We start from the raw sequence: 27838 nt of genomic DNA on the forward strand, positions 1-27838 counted from the left end.
AGGCTGGCGTGGTGTTTGAATGCTGCTGAGGTTGGGTGAGAGGAAGTGGAGGAGAAGACAGAGAAGAAATCAGGGGGTAAAGATGAGAGTGAGAGAGAGCGGTACGGGGATGGTTTTTATGGACAAGGGGGGCGATTGGAGGAGGGACCAGAGCGGGATAGAGAGATCGGTGATGAGGGAGGGAGAGAGAGAGTGAGAGGCTCAGAACAAAAGCCGCCCGACTCTGGAGGAGCTGTCAGAGAACACGGCGGGCGCGAGAACTCAGGGCGATTGGAGAGGCGTGGGCGACTGACCTCAGCATGCACATCCTCCAGTCCCACTGCGTCATCAGGTCAGCATCCCTGCGCCATCCAGAGCGTCCTCCTGTCCTGTCCCGTCCTGTTCTGCACACGTGTCCGTCTGTGTTTCTGTGGGTCTGTCTGTGCTTCTGTGGGTCTGTCTGTGTTTCTGTGGGTCTGTCTGTGCTTCTGTGGGTCTGTCTGTGTTTCTGTGGGTCTGTCTGTGCATATTTTGTCATGAAGACGAACCTTACGATGCTTTGCTGTGCCATGTGTGTTTCTCGTGTGCCACCAGGAGTCAGGTGACCTCGCTCTTCCTGTTGACCCTGTGGAATTGCATGCTAACAAAAGCCAGGATGATTAACAAAATGTTAACTTTTTTCTAGAAATTATGGCATGTAGGGCATTCAAGCTGCTAGCAATTAAATTGATGTAAATGAAGCATCCTTTCTTATTATATATTGAACACAGTTTTTAAACAAAATTTAGCAAAAAAATATTATTTTGTCCTCTGTCAATAATAATGCTATTATTACTACCATTCAAGCATTATTTTGATTCGTGAAATAAAATGCTCAAATAAAAACAAAAAGTGTTTATTCCCGCCGGAAATACTGTTTGGATCACTTGATCTTAATGAGCAGGACAGAATGTCTGTTTTGTTCACTATTTAGAATCACCAACCTGTAAAGAATTATATAGTTTCCTAACGTAAACCCTAAATAGCATCCACAGATAGCTGCTTGCTAATAAAAAAATAAGACTGTATAATTCATACCTCAGCACCGTGTGTGAGTCTGATATAACGCTGCCCTAACCTTAAACGCTATGCTCCTTCGCTTTTCAATTACACTGCAATCCAGGGCAAGCAGCCACACAGGGCATAAGCACAAAACAGCCGGCTTGGCCAATTTTAAAATGACTGTCTTAGAAAAGGCAGGGCAGACACCGGCTGAATCCTCACACCCGAGGTGGCGGGGTGAGACCTGCCCCCCCGTTGTCGCCCACCCCCCTACATGTAGATTTGCTCACACTCTAATTTTCACAAACCTGATGCCGCTGCACATATCGCAGTTAATTTTAATATTGTTAATCAGATGTTACACTGGTTAAATGCTTTGCATCTGATGCGACAGTGCTGCTGCAGACCGGTACGTATATTGGAGCACAGCAGTGGCACGTGAAGCCGGTCTGCACGCCTCCCTCGAACCCGACCTCCTGCCATAGCACAGAAGTGAGGCGCTACCGCCTCCTAATGTCGGTCTTCTGTAGCTGGTCCGTCCCTGTGAGGAATAATTGATGCTTCGGAGAGCAGGGATTGGCTGCTCTGCCCTGCTGTCTCTTCAGCGGCCGTCTCCCATGGTGGGGGGGGGTTGGGGGTCATAATGCAGATCGGCCCCTTATTTCCTCGCTTCTTCGTTAATTACCTGGACGCGCTGTAGTTTAGCGCGCCGTGGCTCCCCTGGGAGCCCCGGCTGGAGCTGGTATGAAGGCGACGCTCATTTAAGACGCCTGTGTTACGTCAGGGGCTGGTCGGGGTCGCTTCCCCGTCACACAGCCGCTGTGTTTCCATTAAGCCATGCTCCGCTAACTCAATTAGGGGGTGGCGTGGCTCGTGTCCCGAGATTAAAGTGTGACAGATAATACAGCTGATAACTGACCCAGTGAGCCCCCCCCCCCACCCCCATGGATAGGTCTATGTCCCCTCCATTCTGGTCTAGGTAGCAGAATACACAGTGGTGCTTAAAAGTACCTAGGAGCTTGAAACACATTACAGAGATTCCTAGGGAGGTTGATCGGAATGTGTTTGATGTGACACCAGCTCTTTCCCCCATCCGCCGTGGGGAGGGGGGGGGGGGTGGCTGGCTTCGCCTGTGTCCCCTGAATGGTGGACAGCTGCCATACAGCTCCGATGGCCAGGAGGCGAGATCCCGGGCGCTGATCCGGCCTGAGCCTCCTTCTGAGAGCTGTCTGAGGTGCTGAAGCAGACGCGTGGGAGCTGGGCTCTCGTAGGGCTGCGGCGCTGACCTGGCACTCCCCAGCCGACATAGGAGCGACAGAGGCGTCCTGTTATTACAGCAGTAGCTATAACTGCAGCACTGTCAACTGTCATGTGGCCTTGAGTTGGTTCAGTCGTCTGCTCGACTTGATTGTGATTCAATGTGCCGTTTATGAGACTGCAGTGCAGCACAATCAGTCTGGCTAATCTAGGATGCTGCATCTGTTTGCAATTTGCATTTAGTTGCAATTTGTTTTGACAGTAAGCCTCAAACTTCTTATCAAGCTTGACCCACGTGAGCTGATTGTGCAATTTAACCCTTAAATCAGGGTTGTCAAACTCCAGTCCTGGGGGGCCGGAGCCCTGTGTAGCTTAGTTCTTTCCCTGTTCCACCACCAATGATTCAGCTCAAGAGCTGTGTGGTAATTAGCACAAGGAGTTGAATCAGGTGTGTTAAATGAGGGGAAACTCAAAAATGTGCAGGGCTCCGGCCCCCCAGGACTGGAGTTTGACACCCCTGCCTTAAATGGACTGTAATTGATATAATCTTATTGCATAAAAGGGCATGAAAACAAAGGTTGCTGTCATATAGAGATGCACTGCATCCAAAATCGAGTCTGTGTGTCTGCATTCTCTCTCTGTGACAATGTAGGTCTCTTTTGGGCATTCCTCTTGTACCCACAGTCAAAAAAAAATGCAGTTAGATGACTTGTTGTCTTGTGTGCCGTGCGATAGGCTGGCAGCCTCATGCCCTGTGCGTCCTGGAAGAAGCTGCAGGCTCACCCTGGTCCTGTATTAGGCTGGCACTGATGGAAAATGAAAGTCCACTGTTACGGAAGAACTTCCAAGCACTCAGGAGATTTACTGCTTTTGTCTGAATTTGATGGAAAATAGATGGCTGATTGTATCTGTCTAACTGCCTGTGACATCACACCCTTTTGTTTTTCAATTCATTGTGCCACTGGCTATGCTCAGAATAGTTTATTTATTTAAAAATCTGCTTACTTTTGTAAACAAAAATGCTGTTATGCCATCTATTTTCTGAGCAGTGACTTGTTAACAGACATCACGTTCTCACTAAAGTGTGGTATACGTGGAGCATCACAGTGTACATCTGTACCCTATGATTTGCACTGCATTGTGGGTATTTTGTAGTGCACTTTATAATGCACTTAGATTGGCTCTTGATATTATGAACAACACGACAAAACGACTGATGCTCCTTATAGTGCCCTATTTTTGTTATAGGGTGCAATCTCAATAACAATCGTAATAAACATTCATTAATCAGTATTTATTTTGAGCTTTGTGTCAATTTGCGATGAGAAACCAGTGAACAAGGGCGATTCTCTCGAGGAATTATATTTAGTGCGTGGTGAATTTTTAGGACGCTTTCTGTTACGTAAAGGTTGCTTGCAGCCATCCCCAAGGACTAAAGAGCTAGCAAACTACTTTTAGCGGCATGCTAGCTAAAGGCTTATCACTCTCACAGAACCAGTGTCCCCATTTGCCTTTTGTCGCCCTCCCCCCCCCATACTGAGACCCCCATTGGGTGACACAGTACTTGTGGAGCACTTAGCTAGCCTCCTGCTTTTCAAAATCACAGTGAAAGGCTGTGTATCATTACATCACTTACTTACTGTGGGATACAGTGTCTGGTAGTGATGGGGACAAGACCACATATATCCAATAGAAGACTAATACAGGACTAAGACTTTGAGAGTCCAAGTCAAGACCGAGACTTTGGGGAGGTCGAGATTGATGCTTTGGGGGATGTGAGACCGAAAAAAATCAAATCCATTTTCAAGAATATGGTTTAATTACACTCATTTACTATCAGCATCACCCCTGGCAATATTTGTAAGTAAAGGCATAGTCAGTAGGGTTGCCATTTTCAGTCTAAAGAAATAACACACACTACTGACTACCAGGATCCCCCCCCTACTCTGTGTCCCTGACAATAAAATGTGCTGGGGGGCTGAGGGTTACGAAATGTGTGCGAAAATACAGGGCAAATTGCATCCTGTATTGTTTCAAAAGCTGTCACAGCTTTTTATTTATTTACACTCTTTCTTTTTGGTGCTGTAATATATGGGAGGGGTGGCAACTCTAATGGTGGTAAAGACTGTCAGGAGAAACGCTTCAATAAATGACGGAAGGAAGGCGATCCTTTGATCTGAAACATAAGTATTTTATCACAAATACCCAACCCGATACCGATGCTAATCTGATCAAATATTCATGTGAGTCACTCATATCTAAAAGTTCTCATACAAATAAATCAAAGAAAGTTTTCATTGGTTGTACTGATTGTTTTGTGATTAACGTACCCAAACCTATTATTGAATGAATTAACTGATATGTTGTCTGTTCTGAGGAAATTTGTTGCACTATGGGACAGTCTTTTCAAAAACAAATAAAATAACATCACTACACAGTTAATAACAGAAGTAGTAGATGAAGGAGTAGAAGAAATCAGAAAGTTTATCACTATGGTGGGAAAAAGAGATCTTGCATCTCCTTCTAAAATTAAGTCCAAATCATAGATACTCTTGTTGGAGACCGATTCAAGATTGAGTAGAAATGCTTTCAATTTCTAGACACTACAGAATAAGTGAAAATGGGGCCCTCAGTGATGATATACATAACTTCCTGTTTTGTCTCTTCTATCTGTTTCTCCTACTGCAGGTGGCTCGATGGCCCAAAAAGGAAGAGGAAAAACAGCCAGTGTTCGGTGAAGGGCATGTCTGGTAAGAGTCCACGTGGCATTCTCACAGACAGCAGGAAGAGAGATGGGAAGTCTTACAACATCCTTGAGTTACGTGACACCAACTAGAAGCTCATTGTTGGGTGCTCGAGATCATTTTGAGGCCTTCGACAAGATCTCTTTGTGGCCCAAACAAGATTTTTGAAGGGCGATGATTTGTGGAGGATGACAAAAGAAAGTAAAATGAGTTCAAGGAAGAGGCTGTCTGCTTAGTGACTGTAAGACGTCTCAAAAGTGTGGCAGCCGAGGACCATTTGGACTTGATTGCATCTAGAGGCTTCACTTATACAGGAAAATGTGTATTTTGGTGTTTAAGATGGAATACATAAGGTATTCCCTAGTGCCATATTGTAGCCTAATTTCGTGTTGCGGTTGCCAGCAGGGCAGATAAGTGTCATAATCTTGTTGAGCAGGTCCAGAAGTCGATATGTAGAGGCAGGGTGCTGAGTTTTGTTTATCAGGCGAAAGTAGAATGGTGCTGGAAGAGTGCTGATGTTCTCCAGAAGCCCTCAGAGTTCATTATTAAAGTGATACAGACGATAACGAGCAACAACTGTTCGCAAAATATTAGGGAGCCTTTGCTCTACTTGAAGACCAACGAGGCAAAATCCCAGCAGGGTGAAGGATGAGTTTGTGCTCATTTTACAGCCAGAAATATAATCCTATCTCATTAGTATCAGCTCGGTTTTTTTGTTCTGTGACATCTCTGTCTTTGTAATCTGCCTCGCTTTTGATTGATTCTACATATTACACTCAATAAGAGGGTCAATGCGTCCTTCATGTTTTCTACCTCAGATGGAGAAATTGTGGGTTTAGTTTTTTTTTTTTGTACCTTAACCTGCAAACGTAAAACTGTCTTCAAGGTCTCCTGATGCTCTCTTTTAATGGTATAAAGAGGAAAGACAGATTGCTCTAAATAGAGAAGACACACACTTACTTTCTGTATCCCAAGTCTCTATTTGCACTCTAGTTGATTGCTTTAGGTTTGCTCACTTTTCTTAATCATAGTCTAGTGCTGTTTCTCCATCGGATGATCGGCTGTTCGTTTTATGAGCCCTGGTGGAGCTGGAATGAGGCTCCAGCCCCCAGTTTCCAGTAAGGGGGCCTTTACTTGTTCTGTAGGAGATGTGCTGAGGTGTCTGCCAGTGAAGGAACATTGGCCACGGCCTTGAAAGTGCACCAAAGTCCACTGTCATGAGAGAACGTGGGAGAAGAAGTTTGTAATAAGTTTGCTGAGTTTCTGGGTTTGCTGCGTAGCCATGGACCGAGGACAGTGAGGGCGGTACGTGCTGGCCAGTTATACAGCTGCACATGTGGCATCTGGCCAGCAAGGTGTCACCGCTGTGCATGGGTGCCCCTGTCATTGGGGGCATGGGAATGTGCTGTGGGTGGCACACTGTTAGTGTAGCACGTATCCATGGCTACACACACGTCTGTATTGCTGGTGGGAAGGTGTAGGGGGCGCTCTGTGTTGACCTTCTGCTTGCACTGGCGTTCCCATGGCTGTGCACACATTAGGGGGCGGCAGACTGCCCGCCGTGTGCCGTGTCGGCCGCGTGCTTCCTGTACGTGCGCCCCACGTGCTCCTGAGGAAACGTGTGAATGTAAGCGATCGCCGATTTGGAGACCACACGCTCATTTCACATCAGGATGCCGTCATTCCCTTCGCCTGAGGAATTTTTCTGCTGCGGAATTTCGAAATGGCGTCTGTTTTGATTCGCAAGATGTATGTAACCCCTCAAGTCCCTCCTTATGTGACCTTAATTTGTTCCACCAACACTTGCTCCTAAGTTTTTACATTTACATTACATGTTGATTATATTACCTATTTCATCCCATGACAGAAGAGGTCAGACACTTCTTCCCATATAACCGGATTGCACAGTAAACAATGGGAAATTAATGTATATATATGATATGATATGATATGATATGATATGATATGATATAAATGCAGTTTATTGGTAGATTTCAAATGTGGGTTTGTGCACTAGCAGTGCAGCGTGTGCAGGGCAAAATCTTCGGTCCTATGTCACATGACCACAGACAGCCATATTGGTGCATGGAAGCCCCTCCTTTCTGAGCTGTCTGTCAGATGCAGCCACCCACTAGCGCTGAGCCTCTCTGTTGCAGGGTACATCCCCAGTTACCTGGAGAAGGATGAGCCATGCGTGGTATGTGGGGACAAGGCCACTGGGTACCACTACCGCTGCATCACCTGCGAGGGCTGCAAGGTGGGTCACTCCCTGCACAGACAGACAATCTGGGGGTGAGGTAATGGCTGGGAAGAGCAGCCTGGTGCACTAGCGCTCATCTCTGAGTGCCTCTGGTTTTCGAGATGGGGCGACTCACCACAGGAAGCGGAGGATGTGGCTGGTCCATTTAGAAACCAGTACAGTAGATCTGGAGATTCGTTCTCCGGGGAACGTACTGTATGGTGAGAGCCGAGTCTGGGAAGGCAAAAACGCGGAGAGCTCCATATGAAGTGAGGACTGTTTTACCATCTCCAACATCAAGCCCCATCTCTGCTCCATCAAGCCGTCGAGGCAGAAGCAGTCAGACAGCCCCTGCCGCTTGCTCTCTGACATGTCTGCACATATCGCCGACCGCCTCTGCTTCCCACCGTCGCTCTCTGGCCCTTAATCGCCCCTCACCGCCAGCTCTCCTTCTGTAGCTCTAACTGTGCTGCTAGATGGCATGTAAAACAAACCCAAAAATATGCAGCGTTCCCTGAAAAGAAGGTATCAGCCGGAAAACCAGAAAACAGAGACGTTGCGTAGTTCCCCCGTGTGAAGTGCTGGTCTGTGTCACTGTGCCCAAACTCTGACTGGCTGCAGCGCTCACTTCCCCTCGCTCTCTCTCATCTCGCTTTAATCCTCCCTTCTTCTCCTCTTTCTTGGCCTCTAGGGCTTCTTCCGCCGCACCATCCAGAAGAACCTGCACCCCTCTTACTCCTGCAAGTATGACGGCTGCTGCATCATCGATAAGATCACGCGGAACCAGTGCCAGCTGTGCCGCTTCAAGAAGTGCATCGGAGTGGGCATGGCCATGGACCGTGAGTCGCCTCACCCGCGCATGGGTGCCTGCCCTGGCATCGACGGGAACGGCGGCAGCTCTCGCACATCCGTCCAACACGCGAGCATATCAGCGCAGCACAGATGCAGCAGCCTGACCCATGCTCTTTATCCCCGGTGCCATGTGATGAGTCCTCCGCCTTTGTAATCCCGACCGTACAGACCCACGTGTGGCCACACTGCACTGTAAAATGCTGTGGTGCCGCAGCCAAAAGCCCAACTCCCACTGCATTGTCATAGATAACGGGAAAGTAAAACAGTTTTTTTGACTAAAACCAAAAATACTTGGTAATACTTGATAGTACACAAATGCTTAGTAGTTACTCAGTTACTACTGAAGTACAAATTATGAACAAATCATGAACAAATATAGTTCCTACTTGAGATAAGATGCGTCACGATTCATCAATGATGAACAAACATGAGGTCAGTATTTCACTTGTTATTCATTACTTATTCATTCAGTAGTTTCTTCAGTAGCTCAGAAAGGTTTGCAGAATTAACAGTATCACATAGTAACTGCTTGCGATGATGCACGATTCACAATTCATTAATGATGAATTAACATAAGATCAGTATGTAACTAAGACTTAGTCTGTGGTTAATTAATACATAAGTAATTGCTTAATACTACATTATTCGGCCCTTCCCAAGTAAAGTCTTACCAAATACTTTTAGAATTAACCAAGTTATTTTTATTTGATTACTAATCAGAATACAGGGCACAGTCAGAGAGTCTGTATTTGGGCAGGATGGATTTTGCTCCTTGAATTTCCATTATCTTTTGGTATATTATAGTGACATAGACTGCTTAGAAATTTTGTTGCATTGTGCCAGTGTTTCACATTTTGATTTAGTCACAATTCTATTTTCTGGATATCATTCTTGATTTACATTTTCCATTTACAGGTAAAGCAAAGAATCAAATATCGTTAATTTATATGGGAAAAAATAAGCTACGGAATCATACCAAATAACACATAAAACCTAAAATTACACTAACATATAGTAAAAGCAGGAATGATATGATAACTACAGAGCCTATCTAACATGCAAATAATGTATGTGCAGTGCAGTTTCACGTACCAGAATCAATACAGTAATGCACAGCTTAAAAACAGGGATATGTTCTAAGAAATGCGTTATTGGGCGATTTCACCGTTGTGAGTACAGAATCGAGCATACTTACAAAGCTAGGTAGTATAGCCTACTACACACATAGCCTATATAATAATGATTAAAAATCACATTATAATAAATACGTAAAGCAGTAACATTTTTGTTTATTATCATTATTATGTGCTGTACATAAATGTGCACTACTTTTATATAACTGGCAGAGCAGTAGCTTTGTTTACACCAGTGTCACCACAAACAAACACATGTGTGTTTTGTTATGACATTACGGTGCCAACGATGTCACTCCATTATAATCTTATGGGACCACTGTCGTATATGTGGTCCATCCTTGACCAAAATGTCAATTTGTGGCGCATGACTGTATATTTTTAATGGGTTCGCTGATAAACAAATGGTAAACGTTTTTTTTTGCTATTCTCCATTTTCATAAAAGTGAAAATCCTGTTTGGATTTTTTTCGGTTAGCAAAACCAGGTGCTAATGTGGGCCTTTCGTAAAAGCGAAGTGACGTAATGCAAAAATCTGTAACGAACGGGGGATACCTGTACATTTATCTTCAAAATGTCCATTTTGGCATATTGCAATAATATGCATTGGGTTATTATTGTCCATTGATTCAAAGAATCTTGCCAGGGCTGCATTAAGCAGAACCTCCATTAGAAGTGCAACACACACTCTTTCTGAAACATTTGATTTCCGGGTGATACCTGCAGCCTACTGTACGCACCAAATCTGTCTCCGCATAAGACGATTCAGGCAGGGCTTTAATAAGTTTTCTCTGTCTCTGTCACAGTGGTGCTGGATGACTCCAAGAGAGTGGCTAAGCGGCGGCTCATCGAGGAGAACAGGGAGCGCCGGAGGAAGGAGGAGATGGTGAAGAACCTGCAGAACCGACCTGAGCCCTCCAGCACCGAGTGGGAACTGATCCGCTTGGTAACAGAGGCCCATCGCCACACCAACGCCCAGGGTTCCCACTGGAAACAGAAACGCAAGTTCCTGGTGAGCAGGGACTCCTGTCCATATTTCTGTCATCCCCTGATTAGCTGATTTAGGGAACGTTTACCTGTCTCAATTGAAGTATTGAGGCTTGCTGTTTCTCTACTGTGAACTTGGGTAGGTTTTGTGAACTTGGGTAGGTCTAGGGAACTTGGGTAGGTTTAGGAAACTTGGGTTGGTTTGGTGAACTTGAGTAGGTTTAGGGAACTTGGGTATGTTTGGTGAACTTGGGTAGGTTTAGGGAACTTGGGTATGTTTGATGAACTCGGGTAGGTTTAAGGAACTTGGGTAGGTTTAGGGAACTTGGGTAGATTTTGTGAACTTGGGTAGGTCTAGGGAACTTGGGTAGGTTTAGGAAACTTGGGTAGGTTTGGTGAACTTGGGTAGGTTTAGGGAACTTGGGTAGGTTTGGTGAACTTGGGTAGGTTTAGGGAACTTGGGTATGTTTGATGAACTCGGGTAGGTTTAAGGAACTTTGGTAGGTTTAGGGAACTTGGGTAGGTTTTGTGAACTTGGGTATGTTTGATGAACTCGGGTAGGTTTAAGGAACTTTGGTAGGTTTAGGGAACTTGGGTAGGTTTTGTGAACTTGGGTATGTTTGATGAACTCAGGTAGGTTTAAGGAACTTGGGTAGGTGTAGAGAGCTCAGGCAAGTCTGAAGACCTTGGATGGCTTACTTATAGATAGCTTCAGTACTTTTTTGGAATAATTCCAATTTAAATGTGCTACAGTAAATAACATCTAATGATCTAAATGACCATTTGTGTACTTCGGTTCATTCATTTCGTTTTTTTTCCTATTACTTTTCTTCTTAGTAAGGTTACTAATACTGTACATAGTTGTATTGAAACAAAGACTGATATATATAACAAAGACTCATATTTTGTATAACTTTTAACACAATCCCATGTTCTATATTTCGTCTTTTTGGTTGATGTTTTAGCTGAGTTGTTACATTTGATTAGTAGGACTTCAGTTTACAGACCTGAATTTATTTTCCTGGGCATTTTGCATTTCCTTATTAACGTTTTGTATAAAGCATAGCTACACAGACACGACTGCATAAAGCGATGGAGTTTTAGCTGAAGGTTAATTAATACAGGCTGTCAAAATTGTGCTGGCTAATTAAACATTGTAATGCTCTCGTTTGCATTTAAGTGGCATTTAACATTCTGGGACCATTAACAAATGCCACTTGAAGTTCTGATCTTCCTTCTGTCTTTTAAATTACATAAAGCTAAATGAGTAACTGATACTGATAGATACTTTATTAATCCTAAAGGAAATTGCAGGCTTACACATATTTAGACAGAAAAAACACATTAAGGTATCAATGTAGCACGGTACTGGAGGCAAATACGATAAATAATTATGAGATATGGCATCCAGTACATCTGGTTTCTATGTGTGTGTGTGTGTGTGTGTCTGGTCCAGGTATACCTTACCTTGTGGGGACCTAATGACCTAAATGACTATTTATATACTTCAGTTCAGTCAAATGTCCCCACAATGTGATGAATACCCATTTCCTGGTCCCCATATCGGAAAACTGTATTTTATAAAAATCCGTGACTGCAATGAAAAAACTAAAAATGTAAAAACTCTTGTATTTTGTTTGGTTACTTATGGTTATGGTTAGGACTGGATAGGGTTAAAGTTGTCATAGATAGCATTAGCATTTTTCCCAAAGAAATGAATGAGTGGTCCCCAAAAAGATATGATTACACGACTGTGTGTGTGTGTGTGTGTGTGTGTGTGTGTGTGTCTCTATGTGTGTGTATTTTTAAAGACATTCACAAACACACTATGGCAAGAAGTTTTGTCATAGGCTTGACATTTGGGTGGTGATGCTATGGACAGAGAGACCTTAAAGTAACTTGAAGTTTTATAATTAGATGGGAAATAAGCTCCTTTTCAGCAGAGGACACCAGTATGCCGAGTGACCTGAATACTGGCATCACTGCCCGGCACCTTGGGCCAGCAATCCGTTTCGATTTAAATAAAGCCATGAGCTGCTAGACGTTTCAAGATCAGCTGTGTCAGGCAAGAATGTCAATGAGGTAACTCTGCAGCACGCATTGTGTTTGCAGCAAAGCACTCCATGGTAGTAAGGTAATAACGGCCCAGAATGTTGTGATGTAGGAAGTGGTGGAGGAATGGTCAGCGTTACCATGGTAACAAAAAAAGTATGAGTCAACGACTAATGTGTAGCCAGACCGTCGGTTTCAACAGACGTGGGGAAGCCTCATTGGCCGATCCTGCAGTTTTAAAGTGCCGACTGCCTATGCTTCTCGAATGTCACGAGTCTGCCGGAGCTCAGGCAGAAGCAAACACCTGCACTGAGCTCTCTCACCTGTCCTGTCCACTTTCGCAGAAACACAGACAGCCTCTCCAGACTCATATAAACCAGTGGGTGAAAAATCATCTTCAGCTGTGCACTTATGCTCCAGAAGGAGATAAACAAAACAACAGCAACCCTCAGCACAAAGCCACAGTCCATGTGCTTATTTAAATGGTCATGACCATTTAGGTTGTATCTAAGCACCCAAAACCATAAACCAAATATTTGCAATAGGCTTCTCTAATTAGGTCGGCCAGTGCCGCAATAACAGCTCCATAAATCAATAAATAGTCTAAAAAGTACCGTAAATACCTTGCTTGACAATGCAAACCTGCAGCAGTGTGATATGCTGGCTGGCCTTAATGTGCTGTGTTGTTATGAGGGAAGGCCCAAAGGTTACATTTTGCAGTTTTTTTTCAAAATTCTAGTAGTCCGTTCACCCCAAGAAGCCCCAGGAAGTGGCAGGTGTGAGTGCCTGCTGCATTTGTGACATCAGAGGAAGGGGTTGGGAATTCTTCGCCAGCCAATGAGAGCGCAGGAGTGCAGAGATCCTGCAGCGACCCACAGTACATGCATTGCAGCTTCTGCCCAAATACTTAGATACCCTTGGAAATGTCTGGTTTGCTGCACGGTTTGATACATTTAGTCCTGCTCTAAATGCTCAAATGCCCTTTCAAAACCATTCTCTTGATGTTTACCAGAACTGCTTAATGAATTCAGCTTACAGAATTGCAGTGACCATACGGCAGGATGCGCTTGACGCGGGACGGCGGTCCTTCACAGTGCTCTGACGCATAAACACAGTCATATGAGGCATTTTATCACTAATTCAGTTGAAACCCCTGCCTTTTGACTGGGGAAACCCCAGTGCCCAGGAGAAAGCCTATGGAAACACAGCCGGAAAGTGCTAACTGAACACCCAAAGCAGACTGAGCGCAACCCCTGCCTTTAACTGGGCCATGTGACGCCCCTTCCACTACGTCATCTGTTACTCCGCCCCGTATGATGAGTTCCAGTCAAGGCACCTACATCTGGCATATTCAACTATATGTAAACATTTACATTTCAATTACATTCCAGGCTGTTTTGTCCAAAGTGACGTAGATTACAATCATGCAGCACAATACAAACAAAAGTGGATTAGAAATTTATTATAGCCATCTGTGCTACACTTTTTTCCACTCATATAGACATTTTAAAATCAGACTGCATTTGAGACGGTATTCGGTCATTTTTTCCTAATTCCAGTCAGTTATTTAAGCTGATGGTTAAATGACGCTAAATTTTCATTAATACTAAGGCAGTGTATAACATTTAATGCAGGTTGATAAGGTACCACCTCCTTCAGCGGAGTTAAAAATGTTGGAGTCATTAAAGTCATTAAGCGGCATTTCTGTCAGGGAGAGCTTCCCAAAGTCTGCCACAGCCTCACTGCTTATTGCTGCGGTATACAGTACTTCAGTCCTTCCATCCCTTTCTGCTGCTTTATTATCCTTTAAAAATGTTCTGTTTTGAATTGGCAGCCCTGCCGACCCATGACCACTGTCTCGCTTTGTGTAGCCGGAAGATATCGGCCAGTCCCCCGTGGCCCCCACGTCCGACGGGGATAAGGTGGACCTGGAGGCCTTCAGCGAGTTCACCAAGATCATCACCCCCGCCATCACCCGCGTTGTCGATTTTGCCAAAAAGCTGCCCATGTTCTCTGAGGTACGCCTGTGCTGGACCGCAGAGCCGCATGTGGGTGGTTTTTCGTCGGCCGTTGGTTTTAGCGAGGCTGTGTAAATCCGGAGAAGTTTATCATTCATTGCTGGCATGTGCTTGTTTCAGTCCGTCAGCATACCTCCCTGAGCCTAATTGACTAATTACTGTTTGCTTTGATTTCATATTGTAATCATCTTGATGGTTTCATATCTTTCTGGGCCTGTAATTACTCTTCTTCCGGAGCTCTAATACCTCAGCAAGGACGGCTCTGCTTTCCTGAGTGGAGCGAATGAGAGGCTCAGACTCAGTCTGCTGGAATCATTTCACAGTTCATGACGCTGAGGACCCAATGCATAGTCTTACAGTGTCGTTTGTTTATATAGGTGCTTTACACATTTTCCTAGCAGATGTTTTCATCCAAAGCAGCTGGAACACTTTATGGTTTCATTGTTTTTTGTGAAGTGGCACAGAGGCTCGGTGGATTGAGGATTGAGGTTTTGAATCCTGCCCGCAACTTTGTGTGCGTGTGTGTGGAATCTGCATATTCCCTGCATGTCCCTTTCCATGACCCAGCAACATGAGGCTAGCTGGTGTCTCTAAGTTTCCTGTAGAATGTGATTGTGCCCCCTGTTGGAGTGGCATCCCATCCAGGGTGTCTCCCTGGAACATGGCATAAGCTTCAAGCAGTTGTTGGGCAATTCAGGTCCATAAGCTACAAATCCAGACCAGGATTTTGTTTCTGCCAACCAGATGAGTAACTGTGATTCTTTATGCTCAACTGGTTGGTAGAAACAAAATCTCGGTCTGGATTTGTAGCTTCTGGACCTGAAATGTCCAACGCTGGCTTCAGGTTCCCCATGACCTTGCACTAGAAGATTAGCTAGGGAAGGTGGGTGGATAGGTAGATGTACATTGTTGGTGTGCTTTCTTCAGCTATTCATCTCTCTTGCCGTGTCTCCTAGCTGCCTTGTGAAGACCAGATCATCCTGCTCAAAGGCTGCTGCATGGAGATCATGTCCCTGCGGGCGGCTGTACGCTACGACCCCGAGAGCGAGACGCTGACCCTCAGTGGCGAGATGGCGGTCAAGCGCGAGCAGCTGAAGAACGGCGGCCTGGGCGTGGTGTCTGATGCCATCTTTGACCTGGGCAAGAGCCTGGCGCAGTTCAACCTGGACGACACGGAGGTGGCTCTGCTGCAGGCTGTACTGCTCATGAGTTCCGGTGAGGGCTCTCGTATGGGGGGGCGTGCGGGCTGTCCGGAAATGGTAGGGCTGTGGAAGACCCGTCTGTAGTTTGGAGCCAGCAGTGATGTGATCAGGCCAGGAGATGCCTAAAAAATCAAAGATGTGTACTCTCTGTAACCCCCACACATCATTGCATGCTTTTAATAAGATAAGGTAATATATACTTCATAGTTCCCGGGGGGAAATTCCTTTGCAAGTAGCAGTGAGGAACATTCGTGTGTGGGGATTATGTATATATTACATTGTGGGGACTAAATGTGATAAAGCCCTGTTAATTTTTTTTTTTTTTAGTCCCCACAAGGAGAAACTCAATTTTATAAAAATGTGTGACTGCAATCAAAAAACTTGTTGTTTGGTTACTTATGCTTAAAGTTAGGCCTGGGTAGGGGTTATGGTTGTCATGTTGGGATTAGAGTTTTCCCCATAGAAATTAATGGAGAGTCCCCACAAAGATATAATTTGCTTTATCTAGCTATCTACCCCTACATCTTTTTCTGTTTGCATTGTTTACTATAACACAGTGCTGCATAGTGATAGCAAAAAAATGTTAGCTTTGACAGTTGATACTGTTAGTCCGATAGCTCAAAAACTATTTGAAGGATCTTTTTCAAACTTTGCAGACTTATTGTATGGATGAACAACTGGTACTGATAAAATTTTGAGACAAATCACCCCAAATGTTGGCCAGGGTAATTGATCCAACCTTTGACCTTGTGCATGTGCTAAGTTCAAAAGTATTTTATGGATCTTATTCTATTTATTGTGTTACTGCACATGTACCTTAACTTACACTTTCACCTTAATCTATACTTCTGATCTGATTTTATGTGTTAATTTGTGTTCCACAGGAGGACACGTAGAGTAAGATTTTCTTAACATAGTGGAACCCATGTTTACTGTGCACGTGACGAGTAAACTCTTGAATTTTGAATACAATTTTAAAAACACAGACAAAGTTAAAAGACAGTATGCATAGTGCAAACAGATTTGGAAGGTATATACAGAATATTCTGAGCATATGAACATAAATAAATATTAATTATTTCCTTCTCACTCTCAGCCATCAGTAGGCTTTCACCTCTCCTCAGGCCATTCCTACCCTCACCCCAATGCTCCCCAATGCCCTTCTGCCCCATTGCCCCCCAACCCCAATGCCTCCCCATGCTGATCCCCCCACCCCAATGCCCTCCCTTGGCAGAGCCTTTCTGCATTATCTGTTCTATCAGTTCATTGATGATTGACGCCTCCCCCCAGATCGCTCTGGCCTCACCTGCACAGAGAAGATCGAGAAATGCCAGGAGACGTACCTGCTGGCTTTCGAACACTACATCAACTACCGCAAGCACAACATTCCTCACTTCTGGCCCAAGCTGCTGATGAAGGTGACGGACCTGCGCATGATTGGGGCCTGTCACGCCAGCCGCTTCCTGCACATGAAGGTGGAGTGCCCCACCGAGCTCTTCCCCCCACTCTTCCTGGAGGTCTTTGAGGACCAGGAGGTCTGAACCAGGGAAGCTGGGGGCGGGACGTGGGTGGCAGAGGGGGTGGAGTCCGAGGGGATCGGGGAGAACTCACCCCTTGAACATCAGATGTCAAAACACACCAGCAGCAGTGCTCATCGGGATAAAAACGGCCTCTTATTATTCGATTCAGTCAGGCTGCCCTTCTGTCTTAAAGTTTCACCTCAGTCCAAGCCAGCCAACCCCACTCAGACACACACACACACACACACACACACATACCCACTATGGCCTCAATTCTCAATTCAGCATGCTCATCCCATTCATATGTATTTCATTGTAACCAGCTGTAGATCACTGCAGCTTTGAAGTCGTTTCTCCATTACAACGCCCCTGTCATTTCCCAGAAGCGTAGTGCTCCGGTTTCAAAGCTGAACATTAATAACATCCCGGGAAGTGTATTGGGTCCTATAGATACGTACACCCTACAGATGTGAAGACACGACATAGCCCCGTCGGCGGGCCCCCCAGCGTGGCGGTACAGCGGAGCTCTCAGCACTTACGCCCCCTCATGGAGACCAAGTGCGTTGACACACCTGCTAATGTCATCCCGCTATTTTTTAATTAACATGACACTCGACTGGGGATGCAGGGTTTTTTAAAGACAGGTCTAGAGTGGAGTTTACAGAAAGCCAATCCCGCGAGCCGTTCCTCAGGTTTGGTGGTTTGGGTCCCGAACCTGTACGCTCTCAGTCTCACGGCGAGGACACCTGACAAGTGACCGTGTGCGTGGCAAATGAGACAAACTCGCTCGGAATGTTTGTCTTCACCCGCCGCTTTCGCTTACTCGCCCGCGCTCATTGGCATCACCCCCATCGGCAGTGGCGAGGGTGGCGGCTCCAGAATGCCAGTGAGCGGGATTTTGCTGCGAGAGAACCAGACGGGGGGGGGCACAGGTCCCCTTCGAGGGGGCTGCTCCGGCATCGTCCTCTGGTCTCAAAGGGAAGGCTGTGCACACCCAGCAGTCTCTCTGCTCCCGACCTGCGTGAGTCCATGTTATCTTTAGCTTAGACACGCCCCCTTCTGAAAATTGGGCGGGGAATACCGTGATGGCTGTCGTTTACCTCGGTGTGGGCGCCTCAGGCTGTGGTTCGAGGACTGCCGCTTTACTGACAGACTCTACCTCACCTCTGGTCACAGGGCAGCTGCCCACAGCCCTCATCCCACACACACACACACACACACACACACACACCTAAACACATACACACTCATACATATTCAGTGCTGAGACCTTCAAACCTTTCAGACATAATACCACTGAAGGCAGAGGGGCCTCCTCACTCGATTTGTCTTTTGTGGATGTTCTTTCTTTACCAGACTATTTGGGGGGAGGGGCGGGTATTGATTAAGGTTGATTTTTGTAAAAAAACAAAGAAAGTAAAAAAACAAAAAAAGTAAAAATGAATATGGGATTGAGTGTCACTTTGGTGATGAGCAATTAAAAGGATGTGGTTTTGAACCTGAGAACCAGCACCAGATGGGCTTCGAGCACTGTTTTTGAGGAGAAAACGTAAAAGACAGCCTCACTTTGAATGCTATGCAGTCGGCGGTAAGATGGTTGGGGGGGTCCCCATCCAATGGCTGGAGAGAATCAGAGGCGGGCCTCACTCAGAGCCCCACCCGCTCACTCGTTGGTGGCCGCGGGGCCCCCACATGAAGATGCCCTCGCTCCCTGGCTCTGCTCTCCCACCCTGGATGCTCCGGCCCCCGTTTCTCCGTGAGGCATGGAGCAGAGATGCCAGCTCCTAGCTCGCCCAGCACGCAGCCAGCCATCGGTGCCACCTGCCCTCACCGGGCTGCGACTGCACCTGGGTGGCGGAGCCCGCCTGTCAGTATTAAGCATACAGGAAACGGCCGCTGCCACCACACCTTGCAGTTCTCACTTTCACCACGAGCGCGGTTAGCACTAACGCTAACGGGGATCCCAGCTCTGGTGGCGGCAGTGACGGCAACTCGTCCCCAAGCTGGTGTGTGGCAGCCCACCTTTCCCCACACACTACTCCGCCCTCCTCGTTAGACGAGACCGGTTGGCCGCGCCCTTATATGGAGAGGTGTCACCCAATGAATGTAGACAAGACATGGAAGCCTAGGTCTGAAAGAGAGAGAGAGAGAGTGACTTTCCGGAAGACGGGGAGGGGCACGTCGGGGAGGAAACTGCGTTTACTAATAACACGAGGTTGGACTAGGGCAGCTGGAGGGGGTTAAAAACCCTGCAGGCCGTCCCAGCATATCAAGTGCAGGCACTCGATTGGCATGCCCCCCCCGCCTCGCCCAACCCCCACCCCTCGACCCCCCCTGGCCGCACTTGCCTGGATCTCCCCACCGTCGGCACCTCCCTCGCCTTCCTCCGGAGAGAAAATGACATTTCACCTGACTGTCGATAGAGCAAGAATCGAGATGGCATTCCATTGATGCGGGTACGGAACTTCTTAACGGGAGATTTAAAAACCAGAAATGTAAGAGTTTTAAAAAGAAAAAAAAAAACAACAAAAAAAAAACAAAAAGATCTTACAGTGGTGTTATTGTGAGCTGATTGGGTGCGTATGTGACACTAGGGGCTACAATGCTGCTTTACCTTATGAGTCTAATTTTATTTTATTTGAGAAAAAAAGAAATATTATAATGAAAAAATTAAAAACCCAAAAACAAAAATGAAAAGATGACTTTAAAGACTCCAGAACAAAGTTGAGAACTTGGAGATTGAGCTGTTTTAATTTTATTGTTTTTTTTTGTTGTTGTTTGTTTTATAAGTTTCAGTTTATTTCAGTGTTTTTTTTTTTTGTTGATGCTTAACTGCTCTGTGTACAAAAACAAGACGAAAAAAAAATGGCCGTAGTCACCTTTTGACCATGCGTGCAGTGTAACCTAGACAAGAAAACTCATCTCTTCTTCACCTCACCCCTAGTTTGTGTTAATAAGACGACTGATATTTCGTCTGTGTCTGTCCTATTGTCCGTCTCTTATATGAGGAGGAATTTACAAGAAGCGTAAACAGAAATATTTTCTCTTTTCATTTTGTTTCCTTTTTTTAAAAAAAGACTATAAAAACACAAACAAGAAAAAATAATGCAACAGTAACTGAAAATACAAAAAAATAAATAAACCTGACTGAGACACAATCTACTCATACCTCACACAACACAAAACTCAAATGGACTTGGGAAAGAGTTGTGATACGCATGCACGCATGACGCCTGTGTCTGCATGCACGTACGTAAAGGTTCCTCCAGCGTACGTGGGCGTACGGCACATGCGTTTCCAGCCACTACAAAAATAACTGTCCACAAGCTGGGTGCCTTTTTGGAGCAGCAATAACATATCTGTTACTCATAGCAACAGTGGCCTCTCCCATCTGGGATACTTGTGTTTAACATTTATGAACAGTATTAAAGGCAGTGGATTCACTTCAGCGTCTTCAACATGAATCTCACCCTCTGTACCTTGATACATCCCTCGGCCCTCCAATGAAGAGAGTGCAGGCTTCCCACAGCCCTCCAATAAAACAAGAGCAAACCTCCCAAAGCCATCCAATGAAATGAAAGCAGGCTTGCTTCCTCCCTCAAATGAAACAAGAGCAAGCTTCCCACAGCCCTCCAATGAAATGAGAGCGGGCTTCCCACAGCTTAGGCTGGTTATTTTTGTAAAGGCTGTGTGCTTTGTGGTGTTGAATGTAGCTGATGGTACCGGGCTAAATCTGAGCCCGGCACTCAGAACCTCACTTCGGGTCACCAGCAGAGTGCAGTGGACAGTGCTGTCAAACTGACATTACATGCAACAAACTGAGAATATTGCCCAACTGCAAGGTGCAATACTTTTGTTTTTCTGTTTTTATTCTTTTGTGCTTTTATTATTAATTGTTTTATTTTCTTTTTGTTTTGGCCATAACCAAGGATGTATAGAAAAAACTATTAAAAACATAACAGCTAGGAACATACATGGATACATTTATACATTCTGGTTCTGGTTCATTGACTCTCTACATATTTAAAATCAGCCATGTTTACACACATACACACATGTACATACGACCATATTTGAAAGCGTTCCAACAGGTTAACAATCACCTGACTCCTTCTGGTAATTTCATTTTTTTCCTGAAGCCTGCACCCCCTCCCTGAATAACATGCCACATACATGCACACACGCACACACATGTTGTTCACTAATAGTGCGGTGTCCCGATTCGGGACTAATGGATGGCATATAGTGATATGTGAGTGGTTCTACTTGCAGGTTTCTTTGTTAGTGTGTGAGGCGGAGTGGGAGTCGGAAGGGGGTAGAGGATTTTGATAAGGATTTCAAGAGTTCCAACTGCCAGAGGACACATGTTCATGACTGCAAAAGAAAAACAATCGATGCAAGAAATATGTTCACAGTTTACTCTGAGGCGGGAGCGTCCAGTCATGGCCACCGCACACAAGCAGACACAGAAAGGGTGACATCATATGTGTCTCCTCATTTTTTGTATTTCATTTACAACCGGATGCCAAATGTGGAGTTTGTTTGCAGACCAAGTCCTCTTCGACACTTTGGCAGTGCCCCCCCCCCCCACACACATTACAAGTGGGCCATTCCAGTAGCCATTTTGAAATGCAGTCGCTGCTTTTTTATGGATCCTTTTGGTGTTTGTATGGCGTGAATGATTCCCAGTGTTCCCTGCTTGCCTGAGAGCTGAGGCCTGACGACTGACAGAGTCTGAGACGAGGAGGGCAGTGAGCTATTTGTTGAGGGAGGTCCATGGGTCTGCTATGTCATTTGTAAGGGATTGGTCCCCGAATCGCACTCAGCTTGGCAGCTCGCCCCACCATTGGCCAAGGCCCACCCTTCGTACATCCATTGGGGACACAGAGTGGCAGGAGGGAGGTTCCGAAAGGGTATGAGGAGAACTGAATAGAGCCTAACAGTTGTGCTCACTCTCACTGGGTGTGTGAAACAATGGAGAGGTTGTAGACACTGACTGGGAAGGTGACGTGCACATGTGTGTGGTTTGTGTGTCTTATTGATGGAGTGCTCTCGCTTTGTCAAATTGATGCTCTCTACGTTGCTTAGTGGGGAAGACGGCAAATTTGTTTTGAATAAATATAAGGAAACCACTCCCTGGGATTACCAGTAAAAAACAAATTCTAATATATACTGTATATTACATTTTTTTAAAGGGTTAGTAAGTAAATAAAATGTTAGGGCAAGTTTGCATATTTCCAAGACCGCTGAGCTCCTGTGAGTGCCCGGTTTTGATCTTGCCCCCCGACACCTGTTTATTGCAAACTGAAGCACTTAGCTAACTAAGGAGCAGACATATTTATGGGGGTGTCCCACCTGTGCGCACTGGAGCAGAATTTCTGCTGCGTAGACCAGGAGTCTGTCGATTTTCCTTAACGTGAAAATGAGTGTAATTGCAGTCAGAAGACACAAGCGCGCATGTGACTTTTAAAATCCTGTTTGTTGGATATAAGAGCTTCTGTGATGGAAATGGGTCCATTTCAAATATGGCCACAGTTATAGTAGGATTTTGGCTGACGTTTAGTGCCTGTTCAGACACTGATTGTTTTCATGATGATGTTTACCAAGCCTGTTCTGTCCCGCTCATCCATCGAGGAAACCATCTTAGGCAAACGGGGTACAGAGCAAACATCTGAAAGGTCAGTCACCGTGTGTACACGCTGTGCATATCGCCTTGCGTCTCGTCAGTGTAGGATGTTTGCTAAGGATAGTACTTAAGGAAGTGGGCGTGGCTTCAGACTCACCAGTTCCTTTATTCTCCCCGGCATCTCCATGTCATACGTCTGTTTGGTCGTCTGGTTGTTTCCACAAGCACAGCAGCTCAATGCATTATTTATTCAGTATGAGGCACTAAGAGGAACTGCCGCTGTACTTTAGCATTGACAAATATCAGATTGAGGCAGCTGAGTTGCTGAGTGGGGGGGGAATCAGACGTGCCTGTATGTGGCCCCCTGGATTAAAGCCATGAGCATCAATTCTTGAAAACTGACATAAGAACACATGTAACACCTGTGCAACCTGATTGAAAGTTACTGAAGGAATATCTCAGGTAAAAGTTTTTTTTATTATTATTGTTTTTTTTTTTTATATAAAACACGACTATACAACCAATGTTAACTCATGCTTCTTTCCTGGCACTGGAGTATGCGTCATACTTTTCTATGCGGTCTTGCTTTAGCGCACTTTGACCTTTCACCTTCACTCCTCTACTACCGGGTTCTACTTTCATGAGTTGTGATTGGTTCAGAGAGGGGTGTGGCGGTATGATTTCCGTTTATCCATTTTTTACAAGCTATTTGTTAAATTGCTTAGCAAACTATTTTATGTGGATCAACTTACCTGCATTACAAAGTCAGTGATTCAGGTTACGCACTTTTTTTACCAAGGGTACAACAGTAGAGAGATGCACAGCCCTGCTCTTAAGAAAGTCTGAGCAAAACCCGCTTGCATCTTCACTGGTCTAATACAGAACATGTTAAAGGTTGCTTAAGCTGGAAGCCCCTTATCGTTTAAAATACAATAGCCCTGGATACCATTTTTGGAGCTTGTGTTGATAAGATGTAGAATATCTCACAATGTAAGACAGATGTTTATTTTCCTTTTTAAGTTCTGTTTCCATGTCCAGATTTTAAAGCAGAAATTGACACCATTTTCGTTAGATATACTCTGTGCTCACAAGGACCTTGGTATCCCATGTAGCCTAAGAGGCAAGTTGTGTGTGATCTCATATTGCCACACCCTCGTCTGTATCTGTGAGTGAAAAAATTTAAGCAAATCCAATGAGCAAAGATGTATATATTTACAATTGTATGTAAACACAATAAATGGACAGTGGATTTTATTTTTTATCTCCTGTTTTTGGCAGTTTGCTTTCCTCAAAAATCTTTTGTGATGATGAAAGAGACCCCAGCACCTTGGACTGATCTGTGTTGTGTCTGTAGGGGGCGCCGCCTAGTCCCAAAGAGCAAAAGAAAGGCATGTCCCTTTACTCAAAGATGTTAACTTGGGGGTTCTCCTTTTGCCTTCCTGCATTTTTGTTGTTTCAGTTTGGGCCTCTGAGATCCTTCCTCCCTGCCTGTTGCGATGACAGTGTGTCTTGCATGTGTTTGTGTCCAGTGGGTCCAGACGGGACTGAGTCTGGGCCGTCCGATGTCCTTTACAACCCAAAGCACCTTTTGAGGCTGGGCGACGAGAGATCACTCTGAGAGCGGGGGCTTTTCAATGCAAGTCCCCTCCTCCTGCCTCTCCCTTTTGAAGGAATGTATCCCATAATGCATGGCAAGGCGTGGAGGAATGCGAGCTTTATGTATTAGTCTGCCTCCAGAAATGGATTTTGTTTTTTGAGCTCTTAAAATTAGTGCAGCTTTTCCCTGTAAGTTAAAAACCAGACAAAATTCAGTATATGCTCTGCTGTTTCACTTTGTCCTTTGAAATAATTAGCACTGTTGTGTGTTTTTAATGTGCCCTACTGCAGCAGGCCTTGCTCAGATGTCTGAAAAGCCTTTGCTAAACTCCTTTCCCAAGATTCAGCAGTTGATCCATAGGGCATTCAGAAAATATAGTGAATGTTCAGGTTTGACGGGGGTCTTATCTGGGACAGCAGCAGGTAGGCTTAGGAATGTTCCTGAATGTTCCGTCATGGAGAAGTATGAGGCGGGACACTCCTTAACCATAGCATAAACCCGCAGAGCTAGTGTGTGTGTGTGTCTGTGTGTGTTTGTGTGTGTGTGTGTGAGCGGGTTTACCTATCCTTATGGGGACATAATGTCCCCATAACGTGAAAAATATCTGTTTTTTTTCCCTTATGGGGACCGGTTTTATAAAAATCGGTGACTGCTATGAAAAGACTAAAAATGCAAAAACTCTTGTATTTTGTTAGGTTGCTTATGGTTATGGTTAGGGCAGGGTAGGGGTTAAGGTTGTCATAGTTAGCGTTAGCATTTTTCCCATTGAAATGAATGAGCGGTCCCCATAAGGATATGTTTACCCTACATGTGCGTGTGTGTGTGTGTGTGTGTGTGTGCGTGCGTGCGCAGCTGCTGCAGTGTAAGAGATCAGGCTGGCCATGCATTAAGCAGCATATTCATCTGCAGGACACAGGTCTGCAAAGCCATGGCCTAAAATCCTATCTGCAGACGAGGCTTCAAAGCAGTCCTAAAAAGAGGGGGGCGGGGGGGTGAGGGGTCACTTGAAAATGAACATAATCTGCCTTAGTGTTGGGAATGGGGCAAAGTATGACCCCAGATGGAGATTAAGCCTTCTTCTTTACCAGCCAGGTTTAGGCAGGAAAACCGATATTGAGGTGAAGATGATGATGATGATGATGACGATGATGATGATGATGGTGGCTGATTCTTGCCTCACTGGGAGTTTGTCACACAGTAGCCAAACTTGCTCGTGCGCTACAGAAGAAAGATGGTGCCAGTGAGGGAGTTTACTTCACTTTTGATGGTAATATGTAGCCGATGCAGACTGAGATTATTTTTATACACCACATACTGTGGACAACATGGTATGCATAAGACAGAAAGAATTGTAAGCGTTTAAGAATATATTTGGTAATAGGTTTTGGTATTTTGTATATAAATGTATAATAAATCAAAATATTATTATTATTAATGAATCTATAGTTATATTTACATATACAGCTTCTTTGTCCTTTGGGCCAGGCGGATCAGATTTTCTCAGGACTGAGAGGCCTCAAACGGTGCTTAAACGTCCCCCTTTTCCTGTGCTGAATCTTCACTGTGTCGAAGACTTACTGAAACAGCGACATCACAGGCTGCTTTACACGCACCTTTTAGCAGAGTGTGTAAATGTGACCACACATCATTTCAGTCACCCGTTTAGTTCTGGCTACACAATACATAAATTAAAACCATCTGTCTCTATCTCTCTCTCACACACACATGTGCATTTTCTCCACTTTGGTCATGAAGCCAAACAGAGGGATCAAAGCCGTTTTTGATGGGTCCATTGACGTACCAAATGACCTTGCCAAAGACAGCAGTTCAATCTGTTTATCCTCTGGAAGGATGCGTGTAAAAATGTGCGTTGCTGCATCGCCGCTGTTCTGCAATGCTGAGAGCAGACCCAGTCTGGCCTTCTAGGTCAGAGAAACCTGTCATGTTATTTCTGAGCTGTTGGTTTTTCCAATCCACTGTCCAAGCCAGAGAGAGGCCACCAGTGCCCCGAGGATTGTCAAACACCCACGCTTCCGTTCAGACCCCAAACATCTGACCAAATTAGGCCTGTGGCACAGTGACATCATTGTCCTTACTCTGGCATTTGGTTGCCTTTCTCTGGTAAAAGCCATTTTTATGTCACTTGTTGTAATTTGTACGGAGATGTGAATTGTTTTTTCCACTTTTAAAAGGTATTTTCCAAAAAAAGAAAACTAGCAGATTAGCCAATTGATCTGTATACTTGTGGTCATGAATAAAAAGTAACAATATACAGTTTTTAAAAAGACATCAACCAGCAGAAAATCAGTCTAAGTAAAAAAAAATTAGTAAAAGGAAATTAAAAAAAAACTCTATAACTACTATTACTACTAATACTACTACTCGTTATTCAGTTTTTAATCACTCTTTGATCTTAGTTACTTGGATCACTGTGATTGCAGAGGCTACTGGGAACTGTGCGCTGCACTGATGCTCAGGGGTCGTGACCTTTGGCAAGGATCAGTCTGTTAGACTGAGCAGCCACATCAGAGGGTCTGCTGAAGTTGAACCTGCCTAATGACATCCCTTGGCCATCTGCTTTTAAGCAAGCAATAGAAAGTTGGCACAGTCTCAGTATTCCATAGGGTCTATACAGCTTCAGCAAGCTCTCACTGTAAGATTGGGGGTCTTCAATACACAGTGGTCTTCAATACAGTCGAACCTTTTGGCTGTAGCTCAACTTTGGGACTACAGTGTCACAAAAACAAAATGTCTCGCAGGCAGGACTGTAGTCTTAATCAGATCTGTGACTGGTAGGTGGAGGAACACAGGTGTACCACATACCGGGGAGGAAGATCAGAGCCGGGTCAGAACACACGCATACACTCAGACATGCACACACACATACACACGTGTTCACACTGTTGCAAGAACCTAGCGAGAAACGGAAGAGACATTCAGTTCTGTTCAGATTGAGCAGACACAACTCCATAGTATCGGAGCAGAAGCTCCAAGCGGAAGTTACAGATACACACACAACACCTCCGAATATCTACTGTGATCTCCACTCACGCCACCCAGCCCCCGTCCTAAACCCAGCCGAGCGTCCTTACCCACCCGCAGCACGCAGTTTATGCTTCTCACCCGTGTTGACCGTGTACCCCCCCCCCCTCCCCAGGACAGTCCAGTGGGTGGTGTGATGTCAGGATTTTGTGGTGGGCTGCTGTTGACAGGTCCAGACAATCAGCGTGTTTGTTAATGTCAATGTGTGATTTTCAAATCTTTGTTTATGGTCAGGATTTTAAAGGAAGATATTTTTATGGTAATTGTCGCTGGTCTATTTTACTATATATTTATGTAATAAATATGTGATTAAATTTACTTCTTGGACTCTTTGATTTCTTCTGGCTTGCTGCTCTCTCCTTCCCCTTCATGTCCCTCTGCTTCGTCCTCGGTCGGTCGTTGTCTGGGGAATAACGATGAATAGAGAATTCGTATAATGTGTTGGGTGATTCCTATTGTCATGCCACGTGAGTCCCTTTAGAACGCTCCAGATCGCTGTCACAATGACGGTTGAAAAAAACCCTAAAAGAAGGAGAGAAACACTGAGAGA

General features: G+C 45.1%; 1 protein-coding gene across 5 annotated transcripts in view; it reads left to right on the forward strand.

Annotated features, from left to right (window-relative positions):
* The window catches only part of thrab (thyroid hormone receptor alpha b), a 102966-nt gene extending 75360 nt beyond the window's left edge, over window positions 1–27606 (forward strand). For 4 of the 5 annotated variants that reach the window (XM_023814264.2, XM_023814263.2, XM_023814266.2 and 1 more), the window contains exons 3-9: window positions 4966–5027; window positions 7178–7278; window positions 7952–8099; window positions 10051–10256; window positions 14155–14301; window positions 15258–15516; window positions 16794–27606. In XM_023814264.2, coding sequence (XP_023670032.1) covers window positions 4966–5027; window positions 7178–7278; window positions 7952–8099; window positions 10051–10256; window positions 14155–14301; window positions 15258–15516; window positions 16794–17044 — 1174 coding nt within the window. In that variant the 3' untranslated portion in view covers window positions 17045–27606. Of the gene's footprint in view, window positions 1–39; window positions 332–4965; window positions 5028–7177; window positions 7279–7951; window positions 8100–10050; window positions 10257–14154; window positions 14302–15257; window positions 15517–16793 lie in introns of those variants that run through there. The other variant, XM_023814267.2, reaches the window with a different exon arrangement.
* Window positions 27607–27838: the final 232 nt, after the last annotated feature.

This window comes from Paramormyrops kingsleyae, chromosome 5, assembly GCF_048594095.1.
Source record: "Paramormyrops kingsleyae isolate MSU_618 chromosome 5, PKINGS_0.4, whole genome shotgun sequence".
Taxonomy (NCBI): Eukaryota; Metazoa; Chordata; class Actinopteri; order Osteoglossiformes; family Mormyridae; genus Paramormyrops; species Paramormyrops kingsleyae.